The following is a 24090-nucleotide window of genomic DNA, read 5'->3' on the forward strand; positions in this document are numbered from 1 at the left end:
TCCAGACAGCCGCACTTCCTTTCGGCTAAGTCACAGTCAACCTCACCCCAGCAGCAAAGCGTACACGGTGCGTGGCCCAGGCTGCGAGCTAAGAAATGCTTTGCTGAAACAAGCACATTTTAATCCTAGTGCTGAAATGGCACTAAAAAAAAAATTTTTTTCCAAGGATTTATTCTATTAATTAAGTCTGCCAGGCAGTGAAACCAGCTCTTTAAAAACGTATATAAAATAGGTATTTGGCCCTCCCTCTAAAACCCAGTAGTAACAGGATTAAAGGATAACAGTTACAGGCCTAGGCACCAAACACTGGAAGCACAGCCCAGTTTTCTCACTACTACGCTAGCGGATGTTATTGCTCACATGAAAGCCTGGATTGTTTAGAGTTCCTTTGGGAACTGGTTCCCTGAAACAAAAGCCCCAGAAAACAAAAGCCCCAAAACAAACATGACAGACACAAGGTTTGTTTCCACTACTGTCTCAGTGTACTTTATTCTCCTGCTGTCTACAGCTGAACAGCCACACAGGACAGAAACAGGTAGCACTGAGGAATGATCAGATTTCTTCCCTCCACGCCCCCTCTCCAACTTCAGGAATGGCTTTTTTTATTTATTTTATTTTTTTTAAAGGAAATCCCACCCCACCTCAAGAAACAAAATAAAAAGAAAAGGCATTACTAGAAATGTGACCCAGGCCACTCCCTAGTCTGTGTTCAGGAGCTGGTTGGCTCTCCCAGTTAACAGAGCTTTTCCTCTCAAAATGCCTGGGATTTTTTTTTTTTTTATTATTATTTTTGTACACTGGTTCAAAGGTCGGCACTTCGACTGCATTCTGAACTCAGCACTGAAAGGCACATATCTGATACCCTGTACAAGAGCTATTGTGGATGCTGCAGTGCAGATGGGCAACGAAAGTGGACTCCATTGTAATGGATCCTAGGATCAGACTGGGAAAAGGAAATTGGGGAATAAAGCAGATTTCTACCTGCTTTAAAAAAAAAAACAAAAAAAACCAATACTGGCTAAGGTTTTCTACTCTCCCTCCCACAAACAGCTTTTAAAAATGCCCCTGTTAACTGCAGATTCAAATGCTGGTAGTATCAACAGCTGCATTAATAAAAATGAAATGAAAGAAATAGTCTCAAATCCTGCATCTTCTCCATTTTTCTTGGCTTATTGCTGACAATCTAGGATAAGCAAGGGACTATTCCTCAAAAGAAAAAAAGTCTCATTTAAGAGGAAACAAGGGATTCTGATCCTTCATGGGAAAATAAGGAGTTGCATGATTAGGGAAGCAGTAAACAGCCAATTCATTTCAGAGTTGCCCATCAGACTGTTACTACTCTATTAAAAAATTGTTAATGGGTTCCCCTTTTACTGGAAAGACCAAGAATACAAAAAGGAATTATTGGGGAATGTTTGACACCATTTTATTAATCTTCAACTGCAGTGGAAAAATATAACCTTTTACAAGTGCCGTCTTGTGTAAGCTCAAGTCAGTATATATATTTTATATAAATTTCTTTTTTCCTTTTTTTGTTTTTGAAGTGCAGCAAGAGACCAATACCACATTAAATTTGATCAAATAAAGAGCACAAAAGGCCAAGCAGTTTCCAAATGGCATTTTATCAGATTTTGTTTGAACATTGAATTTATCCTCATTTTGCAATCCAAAATATTACCTGAAGTTTTATTTTGTTTTTCAACTCTTTGGCACAATTTTTGTGGGTGTTCAGGCTGCTACAGTACAAGTCAGGAGAGATCTTTCCCTTTGCGTTCTCACTGCCAATTCGGAGCACTTACGTTTATATATTTTTTTTTAAGCCTGAAATCATTTGACAATTTATTTCTATTCCCTCTAACGCAAGAGTTTTTTCCCCCATTTCTACATTCACAGTTGAACAATATTAAGGAAGGAAAGGCGCTTTGATGAAACAAGATCATGAAAAGCGTCACTCAGAACGGGAGCTCTGAACATTCGTCAGTGTTTCCCTAAAATAAAAAAGCCCTAAAGAGCGACTTTCCTTTTTTTTCCTCTTTTCTTTTTTACATCTCTTATGCTGCATCAGTAGACTGAACTTCGGTTAGTTTATGAAATGCAACAGCTAACCCTTTTTTGGGAAAAGATAAACTGCAATGACTTGAAGTTGAGAATGTGGATACCGCCTCATTCACACACACTCACTCTTAGACTGAAAATCCTTCACCCCTCCTTTTATCCCATGCACTGACAGCATCGTGTGGCAAAGGTTACGGAAGGCGGGCTGGAGACCCAGACTCCCTCTCTCTCCAGCAGCCAAAGCCAGACCTCAGACAAAGAGCACCACAGTTGAACCTAGTTTCCTCTCTCCCAAACCGGCCATTCCATTCTGCGCTGGCCAAGACAGAAAAGCTAGTCCTAGTCTGCCGGAAGAAGAGACTGCTTATTACTTTTAATAGAAATCGGTCGTTCCCTCTTCCTGAAGATGGCCGATGCCAGGTTTTCTACGCAAGTCAGTGCTCAGCTCACTAACAGCGCTGCTGCTGTTGCTGTGGCGGGATTTTCAATGTGGTGTGTTTCAAGCCTCACTCACTCATCCTCTCATTCCCAAACATTCAGCATCCGTGCACACTCCTCACTTCCGGGTTTTTTCAAAAGATTGGAGATTTCCAGTGGGGGTCTCAGGTGTCATCCCAATGGTAACAGATCTGCAAGCAAAAAGGGTCAAACAAACAAAAACCCCATGAAAATCCACATTCAGGAGATAAGAAAAAACTAGCAGTAGGAGAAAAAGTAACTTTACAGAACTAAAGGAGAAATAACAGGGATAATAAGGGAATTCTCCACATAGGGTGACAAAGCTGGAACAGGCTTAATCTCCTAAAAGCAAATATGCTACGATGCCTGCTTTCTACAATCTGTTCCTTTTAAAAGACGCTGACATGACCAGGGTAAAGACTTCAGTAATACTGCACTTGGAGCAGCTCAGCGTTGTCCTAGGCTGGCAAGTATGGAGCATTTCACAATGCAAGAAGCCTTCAAGTCTGTATCTCATCTTGGGAAAGTCAAGGAGTTCACTGTGCTGCTCAATGTTTGCATTTGTTCTGGTATACAAGACTGCAGATGGGGCTTGTTTACAGAAAAATAAATTTAAAAAACAGCCTTCTATATCAGAAAGCTTTTGTGAAGTGACTCTTTCAGGCTTAGGAGTTTAGCCAATTTCATAATTATGCAACATGAAAAGGAGGTGGGTGGAATCCCTTACCAAGCTTGATTCTTCAGTTTTCTCAGTTCTTTAGTCGCCCAGGTAGCGAGGGTTTTTGTTTTGTTCGTCTTGGATCTTCTTCCTTCAGTTAGCAGTTCATGTATCATGGGTCTAGCTTCTACTAATTTCAGTACATCTTTTCCAAATGCTGTACACAAATCCCTAGAGAAGAGAGAGAGGCTTTTGAGGCCGAGTGCCACAAACAGATGTGCCAGTACCAGTTTGATCAGCTCTTGCTAGCAAAAAGAAATCTGACTCACAACTAATGTCCTTTTCAAAATGCTGCATATGGTCACTAATTTCAGCAGCAGGAGAGCTGAACAGTTTTCCCTCAAATTGTGACTAACTGGAGACATTCAATCTCCCATCCAAAGACTGTTCTCCCCGAATTCAACAAAATAATAATAATAATAATAAAAATCTAAAAAAACAAAAAACAAAAAACTCCACACAGACCTGAGTTGGAAAACTGCAACTTAGAATATTAGGGCTATTGTACAAAGACTTCTAGCTGATGACTGCTGTTAATTGTAAGATATGTTTAGGGTGCTTACCCTATCAGTCCAGCAGCACATGCTACTACTCCATCTGTGTGATCCTCATCTCCAGCAATGTGGTCAATGAAAGACAGAATAAATTCTACTCTGGGCTGCACCAACATCACATCCGCTGAAAGAAAACAACTTTATTATAGCAGAGTGGAACACAGCTCACATTTAATCATCTGCCCTTTTAGAAGGGCTTCCAGTATACTCCCAGACAGCCAGAATTCGATCCCAGAAGAGCTCTCCAAGCTAGAGAAGGAAAAACTGCCAACAGAGGCAAGAGGAACTAGAGTGAAGAGTTCTAAACCCATTCCCTACTCATGGCAGTTAAAGCACTTGCTCCCACGCAAAAAGGAATTTACAAGGATATTCCTATGAATGAGACAAACAGTTCTCATGAAACAGCTTGTTCAAGGATAGTTTTTCCTATCTCCATTTATCATTTTAGCCATGGTTTACAACACAGTAGGACAGAGTACTCACGATGCACGTTTTCTTGGTCTCCCTTCAATCCTTGGATGATGCCAGTGTAAGCTTCCAGACAGCCTTCCCTCAACTCATTCAGGTAATCCACCATATCATAGTCAGACTAGAAAGGCAACAGGAAAGCATGCTTTAGTAACGTCCTTGATGAAGTATGCCTTACTTGTTTAAAGTTTTAACGAGAGAACTGCAAAGGGCAGTGTTGGCTCACCTTATCAACCTGTGCTTGGGAGGCCTGCTGGAGAGTGTTCAATACAACATCTAGGTATTTTTTAAACTCTCCTCCAATGGCAAGGGCAATATCACCAAACACTGAAAGAATCTGAGGCTTCACAGACCTATGAACATTTTCATTCTAGAAGAGATTTCAGCACCATTAAGTTTAGCTGCACTTTTTAAAAGGGGAAAAGCTAATAAATTAGGACATTTACTTGAAATTTCAACCCTCATTCTCAATAAATTTGGATTCAATTCAAATGGTAAGCAGTATAGTTGTCAAACATGAGATCTTCAGAGCATGCCTAACACTTCTGCTTCTCCCACCTCCCACTTTCTTCTCAGCATGCAAGCCAACTGTTACTAACTGGCTAATGAGAAGGTAAACACTCACCCCCAAGTTCTCCAAGAGCAGCTGCATAACCTCATCACAGAAAGGCAAGATGTTGGATTGCAGGGCTCTACATAAGTCGCCAACGAGGCCCACTGCAGCCAGACAAACCTGCAAATAGAACAGCAAGTAATACACCCACCCTATGAGTCAGTCTTCCACATCCTATGTGGAAGCTTTAGCTTATTAGAACACTAAGTAGTGGTGAGAGGCTGTAGTCATTAAAGTCACCAAGTACAGTGACCCTCATGTAACAGCTGATGAGTCCATGCTTTGTTAACTATTTAAGTTAGAAGCTGCAAAGAAGATCTGGACAAGTTTATCCAACAGGGAGAGCAAGAGTTCCAGACACCAAAGTGAAGGTACTCGGTCTGAACAATTGCTACCAAATTCAGCAGCCAGGTCTTCTAAATATCAGTCCCACAGCGAGTACCATCACTTAGCGTTCTAATGGAAATTCACAGTCGGTGGCAACCTCTCTCCTCAATAAGGCCAACTAATATGCAGCCACTGTGAAAACGCAGGTGTCAAGTCAATAAAGGCCTGCTGAATTGAGTATAAGGGAGTCTAAATTCGTGCATGCAGACAGTAATTAGAGAAAAATCTATGGGGCTCCAATTCTAGTTTCATCACCAGAAGCAGTGGTATTTTACAGATGCACACCTGCTGAACTCAGCATCTGTGAGCAGATGAGAATTTAGAGATTTTGAGCAAAGGGCTGCCTGATTTGACCCCTACCTGGTACTCAGCATAGTTCTTCAGTCCAATGCCAAGGAACGGTTTGAAGGCATCCATGTACTTCAGAAACTCTCCACCTAAGACTGTGTACAGAAAACACTCTGGTTAGAGAAGAAAATTCTAGCCTACAACACTTTCTCAAGTTCTGCAAAACAGAAACCCAGCATCACATTCCACCCCAAACCAGTACCTGCATGTTCCACAGAAATGCAACAAACTGATTCTCCACTAGATTTTACACAAAAATTGAGCATCAGTGAAATAGGTCCATCTGGACTAAAACAAGATTCAGAAGAGCTCAATTCCTTGCAGGCCTTTGAAGATATATAAAAAAACCCCACAACCCCTCCTGTGCTCAGAAAGCATGTTGAGAGCTTCCTCACTGAGCAGACCAATTAGAGCGACGGGAACATCGTGGCACACTTCAGACAAGGTTCTATGCTTTGCGTTCAGCACTTTGGGAATGGGAGCACCATTACATCACTTTATACCAGCTGAAAATTCTTAATTCTTTTCACATTGTTTCTCAGCTGTAAAGTCTTTCTTTTGGAGACAGCTGCTCAGTCTCTTCACTTCAGTACAGTTCAAGTAGGGCACTTTTAGGATGCTTATATTTAATAAATATTTAATAGAGTAAAATATTTTCTTTATATTATGTGGCTATTCTTCCTTGCCACTCCTATCTTCCCCCACTCATTTAAATTACTAAGATCATGCATGCAAACTTATCTATCCAAAGTGGAAAGGCCTTTGAATCAAAAGGATATGCTTTCATTTTGACTTGCTAGTTAAACTTGCAATGATCCTACTCATCTCTCTCATTCACTTCGCAGGTACCTCACTCAATCCCACTAAGTATTTTCAAAGGCAGTCATAAGGCTGTTCTCCAGAGAAGGGTGCCTGTTAAAGTCACAAACCTGTTCTCCAAAACATTTGATTCTGGAAGAGCCCCTTCTGACAATAAAAGGATAAAACTAACTCTGTTGCACTTCCAAGTTGTTGTGCATTTTCAGAGCAATTAGGCATGTACCTCTTTGCAAGAAATAGGTCTCATCACCTGGAGAACGGATCCTGAATGAGCTAGTTATGCCAACAGCCTCAGAAACACAAAGGAAAATTCATATGAACCTCCTTACAAACTGATCTCTCTCAAGACCCGCTTCCAACTCATGCATGTTTTTTACTAGAAATAAGTAGGGGGTGGGGCAGGAGGGATGTTAGGCAACGAGATTTCCACATATAGACTTTCAACAGCACCTTAACTTTCACATTCACGTATGTGGTATTTGACAACACAATGCATTCCTAGAGTTCGAGATCATGCCACAGCCAGCATGTTCTAAATATGAATCATGAAGCTCAAGCTGCCTGGAATGCCACAACTCAAATTTTATTTTGCTTCACAAGTTCTAATTCATTCTAATGCTGATCTCTGCCACCGATTTCTTTTAAGCAAGAACAATGAATATTAATTTACCATTGACAAAACTCTACAAAACGGAAGTGGGTCACAGGCAGCACCAAGTATGAATCATTAAGATAATATTAAATCTGTATGGCGACAGCATGAAGAGATGAGGTTCCTATTGTGCTAGGCACTGTACAAAGTTGCGCTAGTTATTTTCTGTTGGAATTTGCATTGCAGCAAATACAGAAACAAACAGAAAACAAGCCATTCATTCAAGAAACAGTCAAACGTAATCAGCTAGTCTCAGGGCTTCATAGATCAATGTGGTGAGCTGTGTGGTCAAAACCATACCTCAAGCAAAACCAAGAACTAAATGTTCTTTTGCCATATAGTCAAAAGAGAATGAAGCAAACCAGCTCTGTCCCCCACACAACAACCACACGCTGCACTGCACTGAAATACTGACCTTCTACCAGGGTGCTGACTGCCATCAAGGCATCCTCCTGCACACCCCCTGAGCCAGCTGTGCTCTGGAACATCCTCAGCAGAGATGCCATCACCACATCAGAGATCTGCAAAGCATCTTGGTGCTGGACTTTCCGGAGAACGTTCTAGTGGGAAAAGGGAAGAGAGGCTGTAATCATTTCCATATACACTAGGCTGAATTATTCCTTTACACGTTCTACGTTAGCTCTGAATGCTCATGATCACCCCAGGCTGCTAAAAAGGAAGATAACTGCTTTGAGCTCTATTGCTGCAAAAAATATGCTTTGTCAGTGAAAGTGCAGAGTCCTATTCATTTTAGCTACACTCAATTTTCCAGCTACAGAACAAGCAGAATTTACCTTTCTTGCTGCATAGGCTGTTCTCTGGGCATTCCATTTGTAGCTGGCATTATACGAGACCAGCCCAAATCTGGCCCTATAACAAAGCCCATTTTCCACTGTAACAATCTGAAGGCAATCTCTTATTGTCAATTATAGATCACATGTAAGCTTTGCTTCTACACCATGAAATTAAATTTAAAAAGTAAGTTTACACAAATATATCTAGCACTGAGGTGTTTGAAAAGCAATTCTGATATCTAGGGAGCAGAGGCAGCCTTACATACAAGCGGAACAACCTGGTGAGCACACGTATGCTCTGTGTTATGCAGCATACCGCGTTTAGCAGAAGGACCAAGGAAGCACCCTAGATAAACACCTAAACTTAATTTATGCTCTGCTCACCCTATACAATTCTGACAGTCTCTTTCAGTATGTGGAGTACAGAACACAGCTTTGATGCATTCTTATTTAAAATAAATTTGCATTTCCTATGAAAAGAGAAAGGCAGATCCCTTAACCTGCAGGGGAAAATAATTATTTCAAATCTGATTCTTTAAACTGAGTCATTTCAAAGAGAGTGACTTTGACTGATTAAATAATAGGTCTTGATTTTCTCATCCTTTTAAGCATTAAGTTTTTTTTCTCCTGTTGTATATTTAAGGGTATTTTCAGCAAGAAAGAAAAAACTATGCAACAAAATAATACATTTGACTACATAACACTGAAAAAATCCCTCTGCTAATTCTTCAGTTAGTGGTATTAAGTATCTGCTGTAGCTACTGTAAATACTTATGGTTCCGATTTTGAGACAGTGAAGCAAGGTATCTTTGCAAATTAAAACTAGCAATTTAATTCCATCTGTGCTACTTGCACTACACTTCCCACAAGTGCAAAGAGATGACCTGAAAGAGATCAGTGATCACATTGTGCCAAAAGGAGAGATCCTAGATACTGAAGTCTCCCCATTAAAACCCAACATAAAGACAGATTATTTCTATCCAGCCATTATTTGAAAACTTACCCTAAAAATTGCAGAGAATAAAAGTATCAGTTAACACTACTGGCTTTTAAACAAGAAGGATTAAAGTTAGTGATTCAAAGCAACTTGGAGACAATGCCCAGGAGACCTTCTAACCTCATTTGGAGGATGGGAAGCTAAAACTGATTGCCAACAGAAACAGGTTGTTACCCACAGCTGAGGAAAAGGTTCCGTTTCCAAGGCTAATAGAAATGAAGAAAGTGATGAACTCCAGAGAACAGGTAACGTAACAGAAGAAAGGAATAAATCTGAGTAGAGATGGACATTCAATAATTCTGTTTTTATTTCAGGTTACATAGTACTCTATTACACCTGCAGAAGAAAAATCTTATTTTCTTCTGTGAGCTGCACAAAGCTGTGTTAGTGCTGAATCTATATCTATTATACATTTTTAAAGTGGCGTCCTATAACTTTAATAAGCCAGGCATAACAGCACAGTCACACTACTATTCCTGCAGTATTAACAGGAAAGCTTCAATATCAAATACCATGTGATTTTAGAAAGATTGCCTGATGCGTTTCCCCAGTAGTTTGGAAAAAATGTGGCTGTTTTCAGTGGACTTTGTAAGAGTAGGCAAGAAACTAAAGTGAGCAAATGCTTCAAGTCACATGGGCTGTTCATTACCAGATGTTTAATTTCAAGGACACTTAGCGCATTTTAATTAGTGCCATTTTAAATAAGAACACCAACCACAAGAGGCAGATGAACAAATTAAAGCTATTAGAGTTTTTTTGCTTGTGCCAACCAAAGTGATTGTTCAATCTTTAGCCGACGTAACAACCAATCTGAAAGCGTATGCTGTCTTTAACATGCCACATTAAATTACTCTAGTTTTGTAAGGTGTACTCTACTGGAAGAGCTGAAGCCTTTCAAACCCTATCACCTCCTGCACATCAACTTGGACACAAGATCCAATTTCATCATTCAGATTTCAACACCAGAACCAAGTCTGCATTCTCTGAGGTGTAGAAACTTCTCCAAACTGCCTCTTTTCCATAACCACAAAGTAAGGAACAGCAACTTACCTGTAGAGTAGCGCAAAGCAGAGACTGAAGATCATTGAACTGGATTCTGTCTGAAGTGCTCTGGATATGAGACTGAAAAAGAAAAAAACCTCAAATATAAAAAGACTTGATCACTGTCCATGCAAAACCAGCAGGTTTTAACAGTGCTATGAGCTTCAGAAAAGCAATTTTAAATATGTTTGGTCTTTTAAAATAAAGGTACGTTCCAGAAGCTTAATATATTTACCTATGTCTACATAAATAAAAATACATTATGTTATAATATATACAATCTGCAATGAAACTCATTTTTCTATACCAGATGAAGCCACAGCGCAACAGCAACATTAGACCTATTATTTCCCTTAAACTCCTTACCATAATGGGGGTATAACTCAGGTTTACCTACCTCCATCTGCAGCACTTGCTGAAGTCGTTCCATAATGACCAAAGTTGTCTTCTGGACAGCAGGGTAACAGTCCTTGGCACTGTTTTTCACTATTTCCATCAGAGCTTCATATGCAGAACTCCTCAAGTTATTCTGGTGTCCATCAGGCCTATCACAGAAGGAATTTATTTTCAGCTCTCAGTGCTCAGGCTTGCTTAGAAACAGCCCTTTTTTAGTAAATCAGTAACAGCTAAATTGTAGTGTTGTGACAAGCTGAACCATTTGTATTCCTGTATTACAGGCTTCAGAGTAAAAGAAATTGGTGAAGTCACTTTTGAGACATTTTCTCATTCACTAGTAAGGATGATTTCCAACATCTTTAGTCACAGATAGCAAAGACAGGAACAGAAAAACTCACATATCCCAGTGTGCCATTACCCTAACCTGGAAGAAATGATCAAGAGGTGAGCAACGTACATTATTACGTCACATCCCTCCGAGACATCAGTGAGAATGTTAAATCTGAAATACAGATATCCAAGATCTATACTGAGATGACTGGTGTACTTCATAGCCTTGAGCTAGACACTACACTTCTGGTTTGAAGTAAACCAGACAGGAAGAGAGTTTAGACTTTGAACTGTTTAGACAGGGAGACCATTTAAAAAATTAGTCCTGCAGCAGAAGGCTTCAACTGAAGACTGAACTGATCCAAGAATTGAACCCTGAGCTGTCAAGACTCCTTATGTGACCTTGAAGGCAGATTATGAGTTCAACATTACCCTTTTTATTTATGCATCTGCAGAACTGAGAAAATATTTTTCTTATCTATTTATATTTCAGCTTACTTGAGGACAGTATCTAGCTTAACTAGGTCCTCGTCTCTTCTGGGAGTACCTGGCGCTAATGTAAATGTAGTAACACTACAGCAACAACTACGGCATAAAATAGTCACAGTTAAAGGAACCATATGATACACAAAGATTTCTAATTATGTCTTGCTGCAATCCTGATTATTCAATGGCCTTCTAGCCAACCTTGAAAAGAGTCATAAATACCGTACAAAGATCTGCACAGTCTGATACTGTACTGCAAAACTTCAAAGTAAAACACAAAAGATACACGTTTGGAGAAAACCCCAGGCTTACTAAAAACAGGTATGGACAAAACACTGAGAAATTATTCTGTGTGAACAGCTTTCCTCCTGGGGGATTAGCATTCTGTATTCCAACCAATGCCAAAAAGCCCAATTCTGATAAAACACCATTCAGATTAAGCTGCACGAGAAAGACTACCAATAATCTGAAATAATAAGAGTATCTTTGTAGAACTTAAACCAACTTGTTTAATGTTACCTATCTGTGGTCTCCAGAAGTTTCTGAACTATAAGCTCAAATGAGGAGGATAAGCAGTAGGTTGCTGGCTCTTCCTGATCATCAGCTACATCTGCAGCTTCATAGGCAGCTTCAGCAAGACTAGAGAAGGCCTGAAATAGAGAACAACCATTTCTAGTGAGTTTACCATCACAAGTCAAGAAACATATTCTGTATCTTAATCATCCCAAGAATAGATTAGTGGAATGACATTCAATTTCCAAATGGAAATGGTTTGTTGGTGGAGAAAACACATGCCATTCCTTACAGCCCATTAGAAACCAGACTTCCCTTATGTTTGGAGCTCAAGTAAGATGTTTTTATTCTAAAAAAAAAAAAAAAAAAAAAAACAACAAACACCCACACCACACACACACACACCATGCAGGTGCAGGATTAACTGCTCTCTTCATAAACAGCTATTTGCTTAGTGCACTGAACCTTTGCATAACAGTGGTGAAAATTAAAGACTCCAAATGAGGCATTAACATGCAAGGTGGTTAAACTGTCTGCAGACAAACATCTGCATAGTATTAGTGGTCTCAGCAACTGGTGGTTGTCAAGACTAACTGCATAAAGGCAGACTGCCTCAACTACACTGGGTATTAACAGATTCTACCTACTATCCGGCATTATCATCACAACTTAAAATCCTCATTGGACAAGGCTGTGGACTGCTCAAATTCCCAACTGCAGAGCAATTGCAACTGCTCTGAAAGACAGGTGGATTAAACAAAAAAGATGAAAGCCTCCTGATTTTCACTTCAATCTAAAAATATATATACTATTCATTATCTTCAGGAGACAAAAGCCACAGCTACACGAACTTTTGTCAGGATCAGTGGATCAGGGAAAAAGCTTCTGCACTGACTAGAAGTCTTCAGACCTCTGGAGTACTAAAAAAAATAAATTCTGTAGTTCCTAGAACTTGTTTTGACATGCAAATACTCATTTCTAGCCAAATTCTCATTGAGTAGCTCTGTTAAAAGGCAGTAAGGGACACATCCTCTTCATAGTGAAAGACCAGACATGCCACTTGGTAGTAAACATTCATAAGGAAGAAGATACAATTGAACTCAGTGAGCTAACCCCAGGGGGCTCCAAGAACTCAAATCAAGCTCTGTAAGGGAACAAAGTATCTCCTGCTCCTCAAACTAGCTCTGAAACCAAGGCAAGAAGTGGGCTTCGGTAATGGGAAACAGGAAACAAAGTATCTTGTGTCTCCATTAAGCTGTAAAGGCAATCCAGCTGCCCCTAAGAAAAAGTTAAATCCCAGCATACCTGTTCTAAAAGAGCTGTCACACCTGTTTTCAAGGACAGTTTCCACAGCATTTTCAAACTGAAGACAACTTCTACATCCTGTTAATATTAGCATTTTTCTCCTTACCAGAGCCACAAAACAAACTAGAGCTATCTTACAGTTCACAACAGTTGCATGTGTTGGATGACCAAGTCGTGGGTTGTTTCTGAAACCTATTTAAGAACATTTAAGCACTTGACCTTCTTCATGAGCTGAGCTCCCCTTTTTGGCATATACCTACTGCATGTCAAACAGCAAAGGAACTGGCTTACCCAGCACACATTGGAGGCCACTCTGGGCTCAGCACTCAGGCCCTCAATCAGACACTGCAGCAGTGGAGCGAGGTAAATGTCATTGATGGCAGCTTCAGGAAGCATCTCGCAGATCCTGCCCACAGTCCATGCAGTTGTGTCTCGAACCACAACACTAGGGTCCTTCATTAGTTCTATTAGAGTTGGCATAGCCTAGAACATAATTGAGATCAGCAGAAAGGTGGGATTATATTTAATATATGAAATATGAAATTGCCACTGTTTCTGATTGTTAACGTATTCTCTATGAGCTAGTAATCAATTCTGATGAACAAAAGGGAAAAAAAAAATCATCTAGATCCATTTAAGCCGTTGTGCCAATACATGAAGATTCATAAAGTTACTTCACAGTGGATAAGACCCAACAGCTAAAGCATCTGAAGCCAGGTATTCTGAAGTCTTGCATATTCTTGTGAGTGAAAGCTATGTAGCCCAACTACATGCTCTCAGCCCACGATAAGATATTCCCATTTCAGTGACAGTCAACACAATTCATCACAGTGGCTTCCAGTATCTACGTCAAGCTCCTGCTATCCAAATTTCTCTAAACCATAATGATTAGAAGGCATCCTTTTGCTTTTCCTCAGATTAAGAACAATGTGTAAAGTAAATTGTGTACAAAGTAACTTATGCTCAATTGTGCCCCAGTACATCCTTCAAGTAAATCAGAAAGTTTTCGTTCTAAGAGCTTCCAAGAAAACACGATGAGCCTTACCTGTATGACTAGTGGTTTGAGCTGGTTAGGCTCTGGTCCTTCCAAAATGCACCCAAAAGCCATTACAGCTGCATCTCTGTACCGCCAATCTGGATTTTTAATGTGTTCTTTAATAAAGGGCAGCACATGAGGAACAATGTCATCTTCACAGCAGGTTGCCAGGAGCATGAGGCAAACTCCTGCTGCTTTACAGGGGTTCCAGTCATCATCGTCATCATTTTCATCCTAGGAGGAGAACAATATCCCTGGTCAGTCTGGGAGAACAACATCCCTCACCAGTCACAGGCAGTGGTTATTCTGTTGGATCTACAGCAAGTAACATTGCCTCATTACACGGCGTTATATTTAGAAATTAATTCAGATCTATGAAGTACCAGCTACCTCTCTGGCAGAGAGGCAACCTGAATTGTATCATCTGTATCTTCCTGTCCTGGTTTAAGGCTGTGAGCTCTTTCCTGACATACCCACACTATCCTCATACATCTTCCAAACTGCTTCTCTCATCTACATTGAGATTTTAGGTTTCTTTGATCCATGCCATTGCCTTGCAGAGTGGCCTGCTGTACCTAGATATAGCCAGTTGAAGAGCTTCTTCCCCCCAACTGTTAGCTCAGCCACTTATCAAATTCCTTTGAAGCTGTGTACCTGTGATTCTCTTATCTGTTTTATCTTTCCTGTTTTAACAATCACTTTAAAACCTCCTGCAATTTAACCCTCCACATTCAAACAGACAGCAATACAAAAACAAACAGGGAAACAAGTCAATGGATTCACTAAGAACACACCAAGCATTTTCCCAGTTCACCACAGTAAGACAAGTGAACTCCATCCTGTATGGCTTAATTAACAGTTTTATTTTATAATTAGACCTGCTGTAGCAAGTAATTCCATTAATTTTGATTAGACTGTGAAACAGAGTCCAAACAAGTCCCTGTGAAGTGCTCAGTAGGCACTAAATAAATGTGGACCTAAGAATTCAGCATGTAAAGCTTAAAAATTCCAAGAACAGGATCTCAAATGAAAAACTGTACACTCGTTTTAAACTTACAGACATTTCAGGAGGAACATAGATAACTATAAAGCCTCTACAAATAGCTTAAATACAAATGTGCATTAACAGAATACAGCATAAAAATGATACCCCACGCAGTCTCAAAGTCTCAGCTCTAAAGAACAATGCATCATTCAGTCAGAGTGGTGCATGATGTCTCATCACAGACCAAGGACTGCCACAACCGGTGCTCAGAACAAGCACACTGTTACAACCTACCCTAGGGGACCTAAAGTATCTTTTAGGTCGAACATATCAAGAAGTCACCRATGCAAGAAAGCAATGACCATCACTGACAGTTTGCCATTCCATGTAAGAGTAGCATCACTGTTTCAGAACTTACTTGTATAACTTATGATAGGCAACGTACTTATTTTTGACATGCATCAGGAAATTTGCAACTCACCTGTTTCGTTAGCGTCTGTGTTAGAATTGGGACCAAATACTGTAGTGCTCCCTTAGCATAAAATTTGCTAGTGTGCTCTGGAGGCCTTCCTTGCTCTGCTGCCTAGACAAAAAAGGTTACAAAAGGATCCTCAGTGGCTATATAGGCATAAGTTCTGAATTACAGACTTCAACAGATACAAGTTCTCTTATTCTGTATGCTTTCCTCTCCTCCCCAACACAAACTTTAAGTTACCAGTAACACACAGGAAACTGAAGGACACCCCAAACCAACCCCAGCTAAATATTTGAAGCGCAAGTGCAATTTGCCATTCCATACACATATCAAGCCCCTCCTCACACAGTGCAAATAAATATTTTCAGTTTGCAGTTATGTGTAAGTAACAAGTGACCCCAAGTAGAAAAAGCAAGAGGTCTTCAGCATATAAACTAAAGCTATTTGCTGACTTGTCCTTTTATCCTTGCTATTCTGAGCATTCAACACAAAAGTATATTTAGCTACTTTTAAAGATGGAAATGATTCATCTAGAGCCCTTCAAAGTTTAAGCTATTATTGATCTGTTCAACTAATTCATGCAAACAGCACCTGCATGCAGAACAATACCCCAAATTCATCTCTAGCCCATGCACTGTAAAGGATAATGATTACTTTTATTKCAGCCAATAATTTTATCTTTAACTCATAAATAATGTATTATATAGAACATGATCAATCTTTCTGAACACCAGCTTAGGACTAAGTTGCTCGTGCCTATAATAATAGATCCCAGAAACATTGCATATCAGTGTAACATATGAAGCCTGCTATGCCTCGAAGAAAGCAGGTAACTGGGAGAAATGCTCTCCCTTCATTGTGGTTCATATATTTCACTAACTCAAGATGCCATCTTAATGAAGCAACAGCTCAAAAATCTTCACAGTACTGAGAATTTTTTCATATTACACTGTGCCTAATGTACATGCTTAACGCGCACTTAGGTTTACCTTACAGGCATAGCATGGCTTGACTTTGGAATGCTACAAAGAAGTCAGGTAGCTGTCATGCATCATTTTCAGAAAACTAGCACTTGCATGTCACAGTGTATTCTCAAACTGTCAGAGAGTCTTTATCTTAAGTAGTTTCAATTCCCAGACAGGTTGGCATTAAAATCATCTTGCTCCTTTAAAAAGCCAATTTATCCTAATTGAGTAAGCAAAACAGTTTTTATTCAAGCTTTACTACAAATTTCACATTAGGAAGCCTATGGTGTCTAAAAAATAATGCAACGGGTTAAAGGGAGTTATAAATGGAGACCCCTGTGCAAATTTAGCTAGGGTAACTTCACATTTACCTTAAACAGCAGAATAAATTAAGCATAGCTGAGCCTTGAGCAAGACAGCTATTAGTACCCAAGCTAGCAGCTAAAAACTAAGCTGGATACCAGAACACTATGCTGATGTCTGCAGTGCACATAATAACTGCAGAGTCAACAAGCCTTGTGGGTGTCACACAGCCTCAGGTCTCAGCTTCCATAACAGACATGCATCACGTAATATCAGAGTGGTGCATGATGTCTCATCATGGACCCAGGACTCCCATACAAGGCACTCACAGGCTTTCATACAGTATTACACTTCGAAGAACAGGAGAACTTTCGGAGCCATTTCAGCCACAGTATTTCCACATTCTCAAACAGATGATCATGGGCATTCACCACTTTTCAGCAGTCATTTGCAAGCTCACCTCAGATGCCTCTATAGCCAGGTCCATCTCCTCGTCACAGACATTTGACCAGAATTCTATTCCCTGTAGAGCCACCTCATCTATGTCACTTTTCATTGCTTCAATAGTGATCTTTAGAAAAAGAAAAGAGAGAAGGATGTTTCAGGAAGTTATTCCTCCTCAAACATATGCCCCAATTTTTTTTTTGACTATGTGGTACAATATTCTAGATTGTCTGAAGTGAGATGCCACATGATTGCTCTTTGAAGACACCCTCCTCATTTAGAGGCTTATCAGTGATCAGAACCTAGTAAGGACTGCCAAGCAAATCAATTAATCAGCACTGCCCTGACACTTGGAGTCTCAAGTCTGAAACACCAGATGTTGGTTTTACAAATTTTGTTTGGAGAGAGGTATCCACAGCATGCAGTCACGGACAGAACTACATCCAAAGGGAAAAAACAAAACAAAACAATTGGGACTGCAAGAAAGAATTTTTCCTCTCAGGTTAAGACAAAGGAGTACAGGCAGAGGTCAAACTACTATAGATGAAAAACTGAGTACTCACAGCAAAAAGAGCAGGACCCATATATGTCTCCATATATTGATAATAAAGGGACATAATCTTCACCAAATTCTGTAAGGCAGCCACTCGTACCTGTAAGAGTAGGAAATGGATCAAAGATGTGACACTTTCCCGAGTGCTTTGAAAAACAAGCATAATTCTACCCTACCACAGATAAATAACCCTGCCTTTTTGCTGATTTAGTTTACTCGACACATAACAAGGCCTTTCACCATAAGCTCCTAGTAGTTCTTCTAATTTAAACTGCTGTCTGAGAATTCACAGGTGCACCGATCATTTTATAAAATACTACTAATCTTATGTAGCACTTTTTGAATTGTTGAATTATGATGCTAGAGCTTCTAGGCAGCTTCCCGAGAAAGGTGCAATGACAAATCAGGATACATGTTTTCACTCACCCTTGTATCCGGACACTGCGTTGCTTCACAGACTACTTGCATAATAAAGTGCCTTTCAGACTGAAGAAGAAATAAAAGAATATTAGAACTGTTTTACAAAAGCATCAAAGTCTTTGCAAGTCTTCCTATGGAGGATATATTTTGAGTCTTGACTAGAACAATCACTCATACTGCACCTACAGATGAAGGAACAGTACAGTTTACCACTCGCTGCAGTATTTTAAATAATTTCTTCCCCCAATGGGAATCCCAAACTTGAGTTTTAAAAGACATTTCACAGGCTTCCCAAAAATTAAAAATAGATCAGTACTAAGATGACCACCTTCCTCTAAAAAGAAAAACAAAACCCCTGTTGTCTCCTGAATTATTTCAGCAATTCCTTCAAGAAACCTCAAAACTTGCATAATTCAAGAAACTTATGTAAGTTAAGCTATTTACAGTACTGAAGTCCAGTAGAAATACACCTGAATGAATTACGTACCTCCCACCTCAAATTTTGAAAGACTCTAGTTAATCCAAATCAACACCAGTTAGACTCTAGCCTAGGAAAAGATTTCATTAAAAGAGCATCTAAGCTGAAGGTTCAATATTAATTCTATTGCATCTTCCCTCTACTCTCCTTGGTAAGGACCTAGAAGATCTACTTAATCCAAAGAAAAAGAAATAAATCAGAGGTCCCTATTCTGAAGACTCTTACCAGTCTTCCTCCCCCAACAATTTTCAGAGGCAAAGTTAAATTTGGATTGCTGCCACACCACTTGAAAGAAAGTGCTGATCCAAGCTTGTACTCTTACAGCAGCATTATAGAGTAGAGTTTGATCAGGAAGCAGAGCGTCTAATAGGCTAAACTCTAAGGTCAGTTCATATTTATCCAAAAAAAATTCAATGATGCTTCCTTTCCATTGATGAATCTCTGAAGATTTCCACAGTATCTCTGCATTACGACAATGACACACCAGATTTAGAGAAATGAATCCAAGTCTCAGTCGCAACAGAATCCATCAAAACTCAGCGTGGTGCATGATTTCTCATCATAGACCATGGATTCAGTCCCTGCATTTTAGGCCAAGAACTGTTACTGTTTTCCCCTCACCTCTTTGTCAAAGTTTGCTTTGGTGAATTCCAAAGAGTTCAGGAGTGCATTAGTAGCTGCTAGCTTCACATTGTTGCTGGGCTCTTCCTTTCTCATTCCCTGGATAATGGCTGTCAGGATCTCATTGGATTTGTCCTGAAGCTGCTCTGGGTCCTAAATGAAGCATTGATAAAGTTATTTGCCAGATGAATGACTGTTTTTCCATATTTCAAAGTATTCTCAAAGCTTGATGCTGAAATCTATAGACAGAAATTAAGACATTTAAAGTCAAGAAGCTCTTTGTTCACTCTGAGCACCAGAAAATACAAGGAATTTGTACACCATGACATCTTCATGGCTTCTGAAACAGGAAAGGGAAGACTGAACTGAGTACACATATCCCAGAGGTTTAAGCCACTAATGCTAAATAAACACCACTGTTTTGAATAATAGGTCAACAGGCTTCAGACTACTTGACTTCATTCAATTAGCATGTTAAAAACATTGACTTTTTCCCATTCTACTATATTCTGAGTAGAGAGGTCTATACCAGCAGTTGTGATTGATACTTTTATTGGTTAAAGGTGACTGTCTTCTTTAGGCATAGGGCAAGAAAATTTTGCATGGACCAGTAGCAAGGACACCTAGCTGTTAAACATTCAAGGTTTAAAGATTAAAGCTTTGAACACAGACTAAAGATTAATTTTTCTTCATGGTAAATTTAAGACTGCAAGATTCCCAAATAACTGTATTAATCATTATATCAGAATTTATCCAACCAGAGGCCCAAACTACAAACATAGTGTCACAATGCAACTGACACAAACCACAAATATTAAGAAGAATCTTGTTTACAAAATACCCATTCAGCAATCAGGGTATCCAAAATTCCCAAAAAACCAAACCATACTTATCTTTCAAGCAAATAACTAACTTGCACTTAAGTCTTGAGTGAACTTGTAACAAACAATGCTTGACCTAGATTCCCTCTCCTGTACAATTGTAGATTTCCTGTTTTATATCATTTGGTCTCCATGAAGTAATTTACCCCCATCCAAGCCTCTTCCCCAGCACTTTTGCTCCATTTTCATTTTTAACTTTACATTGGTCAGTGCCACGAGCTGTTCAGACAATCAGCGTACTGAAAAGCATGCATCCTTTCAGGTGGTTTTCAAAAAATCTGATTTGCACTGGTCTTTTCTTATGCCTTATTCTGTTTCTTTCACTACCTGTCCTCATCGATGCATCTGTTATTGCTCCTCATTTTATCCTATGGGGTTTCCCTCACTGACTTTTCCCTTTCTTCTTCAAGAAGGGTCCCTTCTGCAGCCATTACATTCTTCAGACCTCTCCATCTACAACGGAAAATTCCCAAGCTGATTGCAATATTCCATCCTTATTCCTGCAAAAGGGACAACCCCCAGGGCTCTCTACTCTTTTGAACATCTGTAAGCACAGAAGAGGTAGCGGAATATGCTCACAGTCCAACACGTATGTAAATGGATAGACTAAGAAGCGAGACAAACTTCCTGCAGCCTGATAAGAAGCACCAAAGAGAAAATTTACCTAACTCACTATATTGATGTCCAACAAGCAACATGAAGCATGCACATTCTAAAGCACTAAGTAACACCACAAAAGGAGCAATCCATTTTTGTTTTTCAGTGGTAAGTCAGACAATACACCAGGTTTTTGGGAGCAGTTCGGATTAGCTACTTGATGCAACACATCTGATATGACAAACTACAGCAATAAAACCATGAGAACTTCTATAGAAGGTGCCTCAAACAGTAAAATATTCTTGTCCACGTCAGGAAAATATTCTTGGCCATGTATCAAAAATTCCTAGATTAAGGATAAAGAGACCCCTCAGATGAAGGGATTGTCAGGTTTCCCCAACATACAAAATGAAATAAACACTTGTCAGCTATCTTTAATCATTTTACACAACTGACAAAGTTTTATAACAGCACCCCTCACCATCACATGACCAGAGGGATATATAGACTTAAGACTGCACTTTATGAAAGATGACCTGGATCTGTGTTGTGAAAGCAGGTCAGTTCTTTCAGATATCATTCTTGCATGTTTACTAATACATCATGTTGTTCTGCTTGCACCGAGATATCCTCAGGACAAGTATTAGAAGACAACCACAGAGAGCATTAAAGTCTATTAGATATAGAGGTGTAACAAATGAAAGTCTGGAAAAGAAAAGGCACTGGGAGAGGTTATGGCAGTACAGCATACTTAAAAAGATACTTACAATATCTTGACAGATGTATCCAATGGCCTCTAATGTCGACTCTTTCATGTGCTCAGTGCTATGTTGATTTGTAACATTAGCTACCAATTGTGGAATGAGTTCAGGCCACTGGTTCATGGGAATCTCTGCACATGCAATACCAGCCACACACTGAGAGGCTGAGCTGGGCCTGTATGTTTCTGTGCCCAGTGTCTGCAAAACCTGCGACAAGAGATTCATACATGATTATTTGATGTCAGTAACCAGAGACGGACKGACACCAGCTTGCCACCTGGATTTTCACTTGATAAAGTTATTTCAAATGTACCCCTTCTGCCAGTAAAGCAGTTGGTTTGTATTGCTTTCTCCCTCTGCAAGCACTTGGCCACAGGCAAATAATATTTGAAATGAACTTACCCATGGTTACCCATTCCAGGAAGTGAGATACAGCTGTGTGATTACGCACATTTCTACCACATCCTTTAAATCCCATACATAATGCTGTATATCATAACGCACATTGATGACTCACTAAACAATTCTTTCCTGCTTGTATTATAAAGCAAAGTTACAAAAGCTAAACAAATGGTGCTTTAAAATCCAAAATAATGCTAGAGTGTTTATGACAAGATAATCTTAATAGGATTGAAGAGGTTTTTTTTTTTTAATTTATTTCAATTCCAATCAGAAGAACAATTTTTTTGTATACTTCAATAACTTTCTTTAAAAAGGGGGGGGGCACATTTCAAAATTTTCAGTTATACACCTTAATTGTCTATATATTCCCTTAGTAAATACAGTACTTAAAATGTACTTAGTCTCTCCCAAATTAGCTACAACTCTCCTCCCAGTCTGCCTCCTGAGATGGGCAAGAAGGGATAGGCTTCGTGGCTTTTCCTCTGGTATTCAGAGTAGCAGTTAGCCCGAAATACTTCAGTGGCTTCATGATCGGAAGTGAACCGAGTGAACTGAGACCCTGCTAACTCATTTTACGTTTACCATCTAGTCAGCATGCACTAATRGACCACTCAATTTCTCAAGAGAATAATGGAAATAGTAACAATCCTCAAAGTTAATAAGCCAATCAGCAGGAATTAAGTAAAAGCATCCAACATATCAGCTTGATAAGAAAAAGGACTTTGCTTTAGTTTAACAGAAGAACAGCAATAAATTGGCTTTGTTAGTTTTTAATATACAACAATATGACAGTTCCCACTTACAATATAAGCTAAGTTTCCCCATACCTACTTCAGTCTTAACCAATGTAAATAAAAGATTAAAGTTGTATCATAATCAAYTGCCCAATGATACTCTACTATACACAGATTCAAAGACATCTGTTAAGACAAAAACATTACATAAAAGCTTATAGCCAACTTGCATTAATTACATAACACTGTACGTCAAAGTACACCTCCGTTCTTGCAAGTCAAAAAGCTCAGCCACTATAGTTTCGTCATTGCAAGTCCTGTACTTTAATTAAAGAACACAACAGTCCTCAGGAAATTCCACACCTGTACAAAATTTAAAAATACCATTTCACATTTGGAACTTGCATATTTATGACTATATTCTACCAACTCTAAGATTTTCTATGGCCTGTGTGAACGTGTGTTTACACACACAATACGTCTCAAAGACGTTAACGACAGATTGTAAAACAGTTGAGGAAGCTGTTCAAGTGCAAGAATAAAAAGCAAGCATCAATCCAGTTGAAATCACCTAGTGAGGAAGCCATCCCCATAAACTCCAGAATCACAGGTGACTACTTAAAAATTGCTTTGTAAAAGTATTTACATGCATCAATATAAAAGCAGTAGCCACATATTTGCTTGTCTTTTTAACCTAATATTTCTATAGATTAAATATGCTATAAAGCATCAAAGCACGTACAGATGAAATTGTTTCATGAAAGGCAGAAGCCAGCAAATGGAAGACTTTTGAGGTAGAAAAGGAGGTATAAGAATTTGTTACTTATCATCCCCAAAGGAAAACAATCAGGCAAAAAAATAAATAAATAAAATTAAAAAWAAAAAGATACAAAACTTACATAATTCTTGACTTCTCTGCGGGCATTGGCATCGATTGCAAGCCATCTCTGTTGGTACTGGGCCTTGATATCTGGGTCCTTGGATGTTAAGGAGTTCTTGATCTGTAAGCCAGCCGCGACTCGAGCAACTTGGCTGTTTCCTGGGTTTGCCAGCACTCTGGACAGTTCCACGAGGAAGGTAGGCTGGTGGGCAGAGGAGAAAGCTGCTCGTCAACAGAAACGTCTCTCTCCTTCCTCCCACAGCAACGCGAGCCATTAATTTGTCCTGACTAATGAGGAAAAACCCGCATTTATCCAGCAAAACGAGATGAACACTCACTGAAGCTTCTTCAGTATCAGGCCAACAGCAAACCTCTGCTACCGCATGATGACTGTGTTTCTATCCCCAGATTATGTATGTTAAGCTCCTAATTAGAACTGTTGGAAAGCAACGTAAATAGACACTGACTTCGTTGGATTTTTTTCAGCTTACTTGAGAGACTGTTACCTTTGATGCTCCTGCCTACTTTAAGTATTCCTTTAAATAAACTACTCAGGTCTTATGCAAAGTTATGCATTTTCTGGATGGATATCAAACATGGTAAAGAATAACTCTACTAAT

At 39.4% G+C, this 24090-nt stretch overlaps 1 protein-coding gene across 2 annotated transcripts; it reads right to left on the reverse strand.

Annotated features, from left to right (window-relative positions):
* Positions 1-459: 459 nt before the first annotated feature.
* Positions 460-23692, reverse strand: KPNB1 (karyopherin subunit beta 1). 2 transcript variants are annotated; one of them, XM_026072914.1, is made up of 20 exons: positions 23490-23638; positions 21461-21661; positions 19216-19368; positions 18123-18182; positions 17707-17796; positions 17160-17270; positions 15438-15539; positions 13981-14205; positions 13227-13418; positions 11637-11767; positions 10303-10450; positions 9915-9986; positions 7489-7633; positions 5615-5697; positions 4880-4987; positions 4481-4624; positions 4270-4375; positions 3796-3910; positions 3242-3403; positions 460-2684 (listed from the first exon to the last, which is right to left on the reverse strand). In XM_026072914.1, coding segments are annotated over exons 2-20 (2265 nt in total). In that variant the 5' UTR covers positions 21578-21661; positions 23490-23638; the 3' UTR covers positions 460-2683. The 2 variants fall into 2 exon arrangements, with proteins under 2 accessions (XP_025928699.1, XP_025928700.1); XM_026072915.1 differs by lacking the exon at positions 460-2684 and having other exon boundaries at positions 3238-3403; positions 23490-23692.
* Positions 23693-24090: the final 398 nt, after the last annotated feature.

Source organism: Apteryx rowi, unplaced genomic scaffold (genome assembly GCF_003343035.1).
Source record: "Apteryx rowi isolate R43461 unplaced genomic scaffold, aptRow1 scaffold_354, whole genome shotgun sequence".
Classification (NCBI taxonomy): Eukaryota; Metazoa; Chordata; class Aves; order Apterygiformes; family Apterygidae; genus Apteryx; species Apteryx rowi.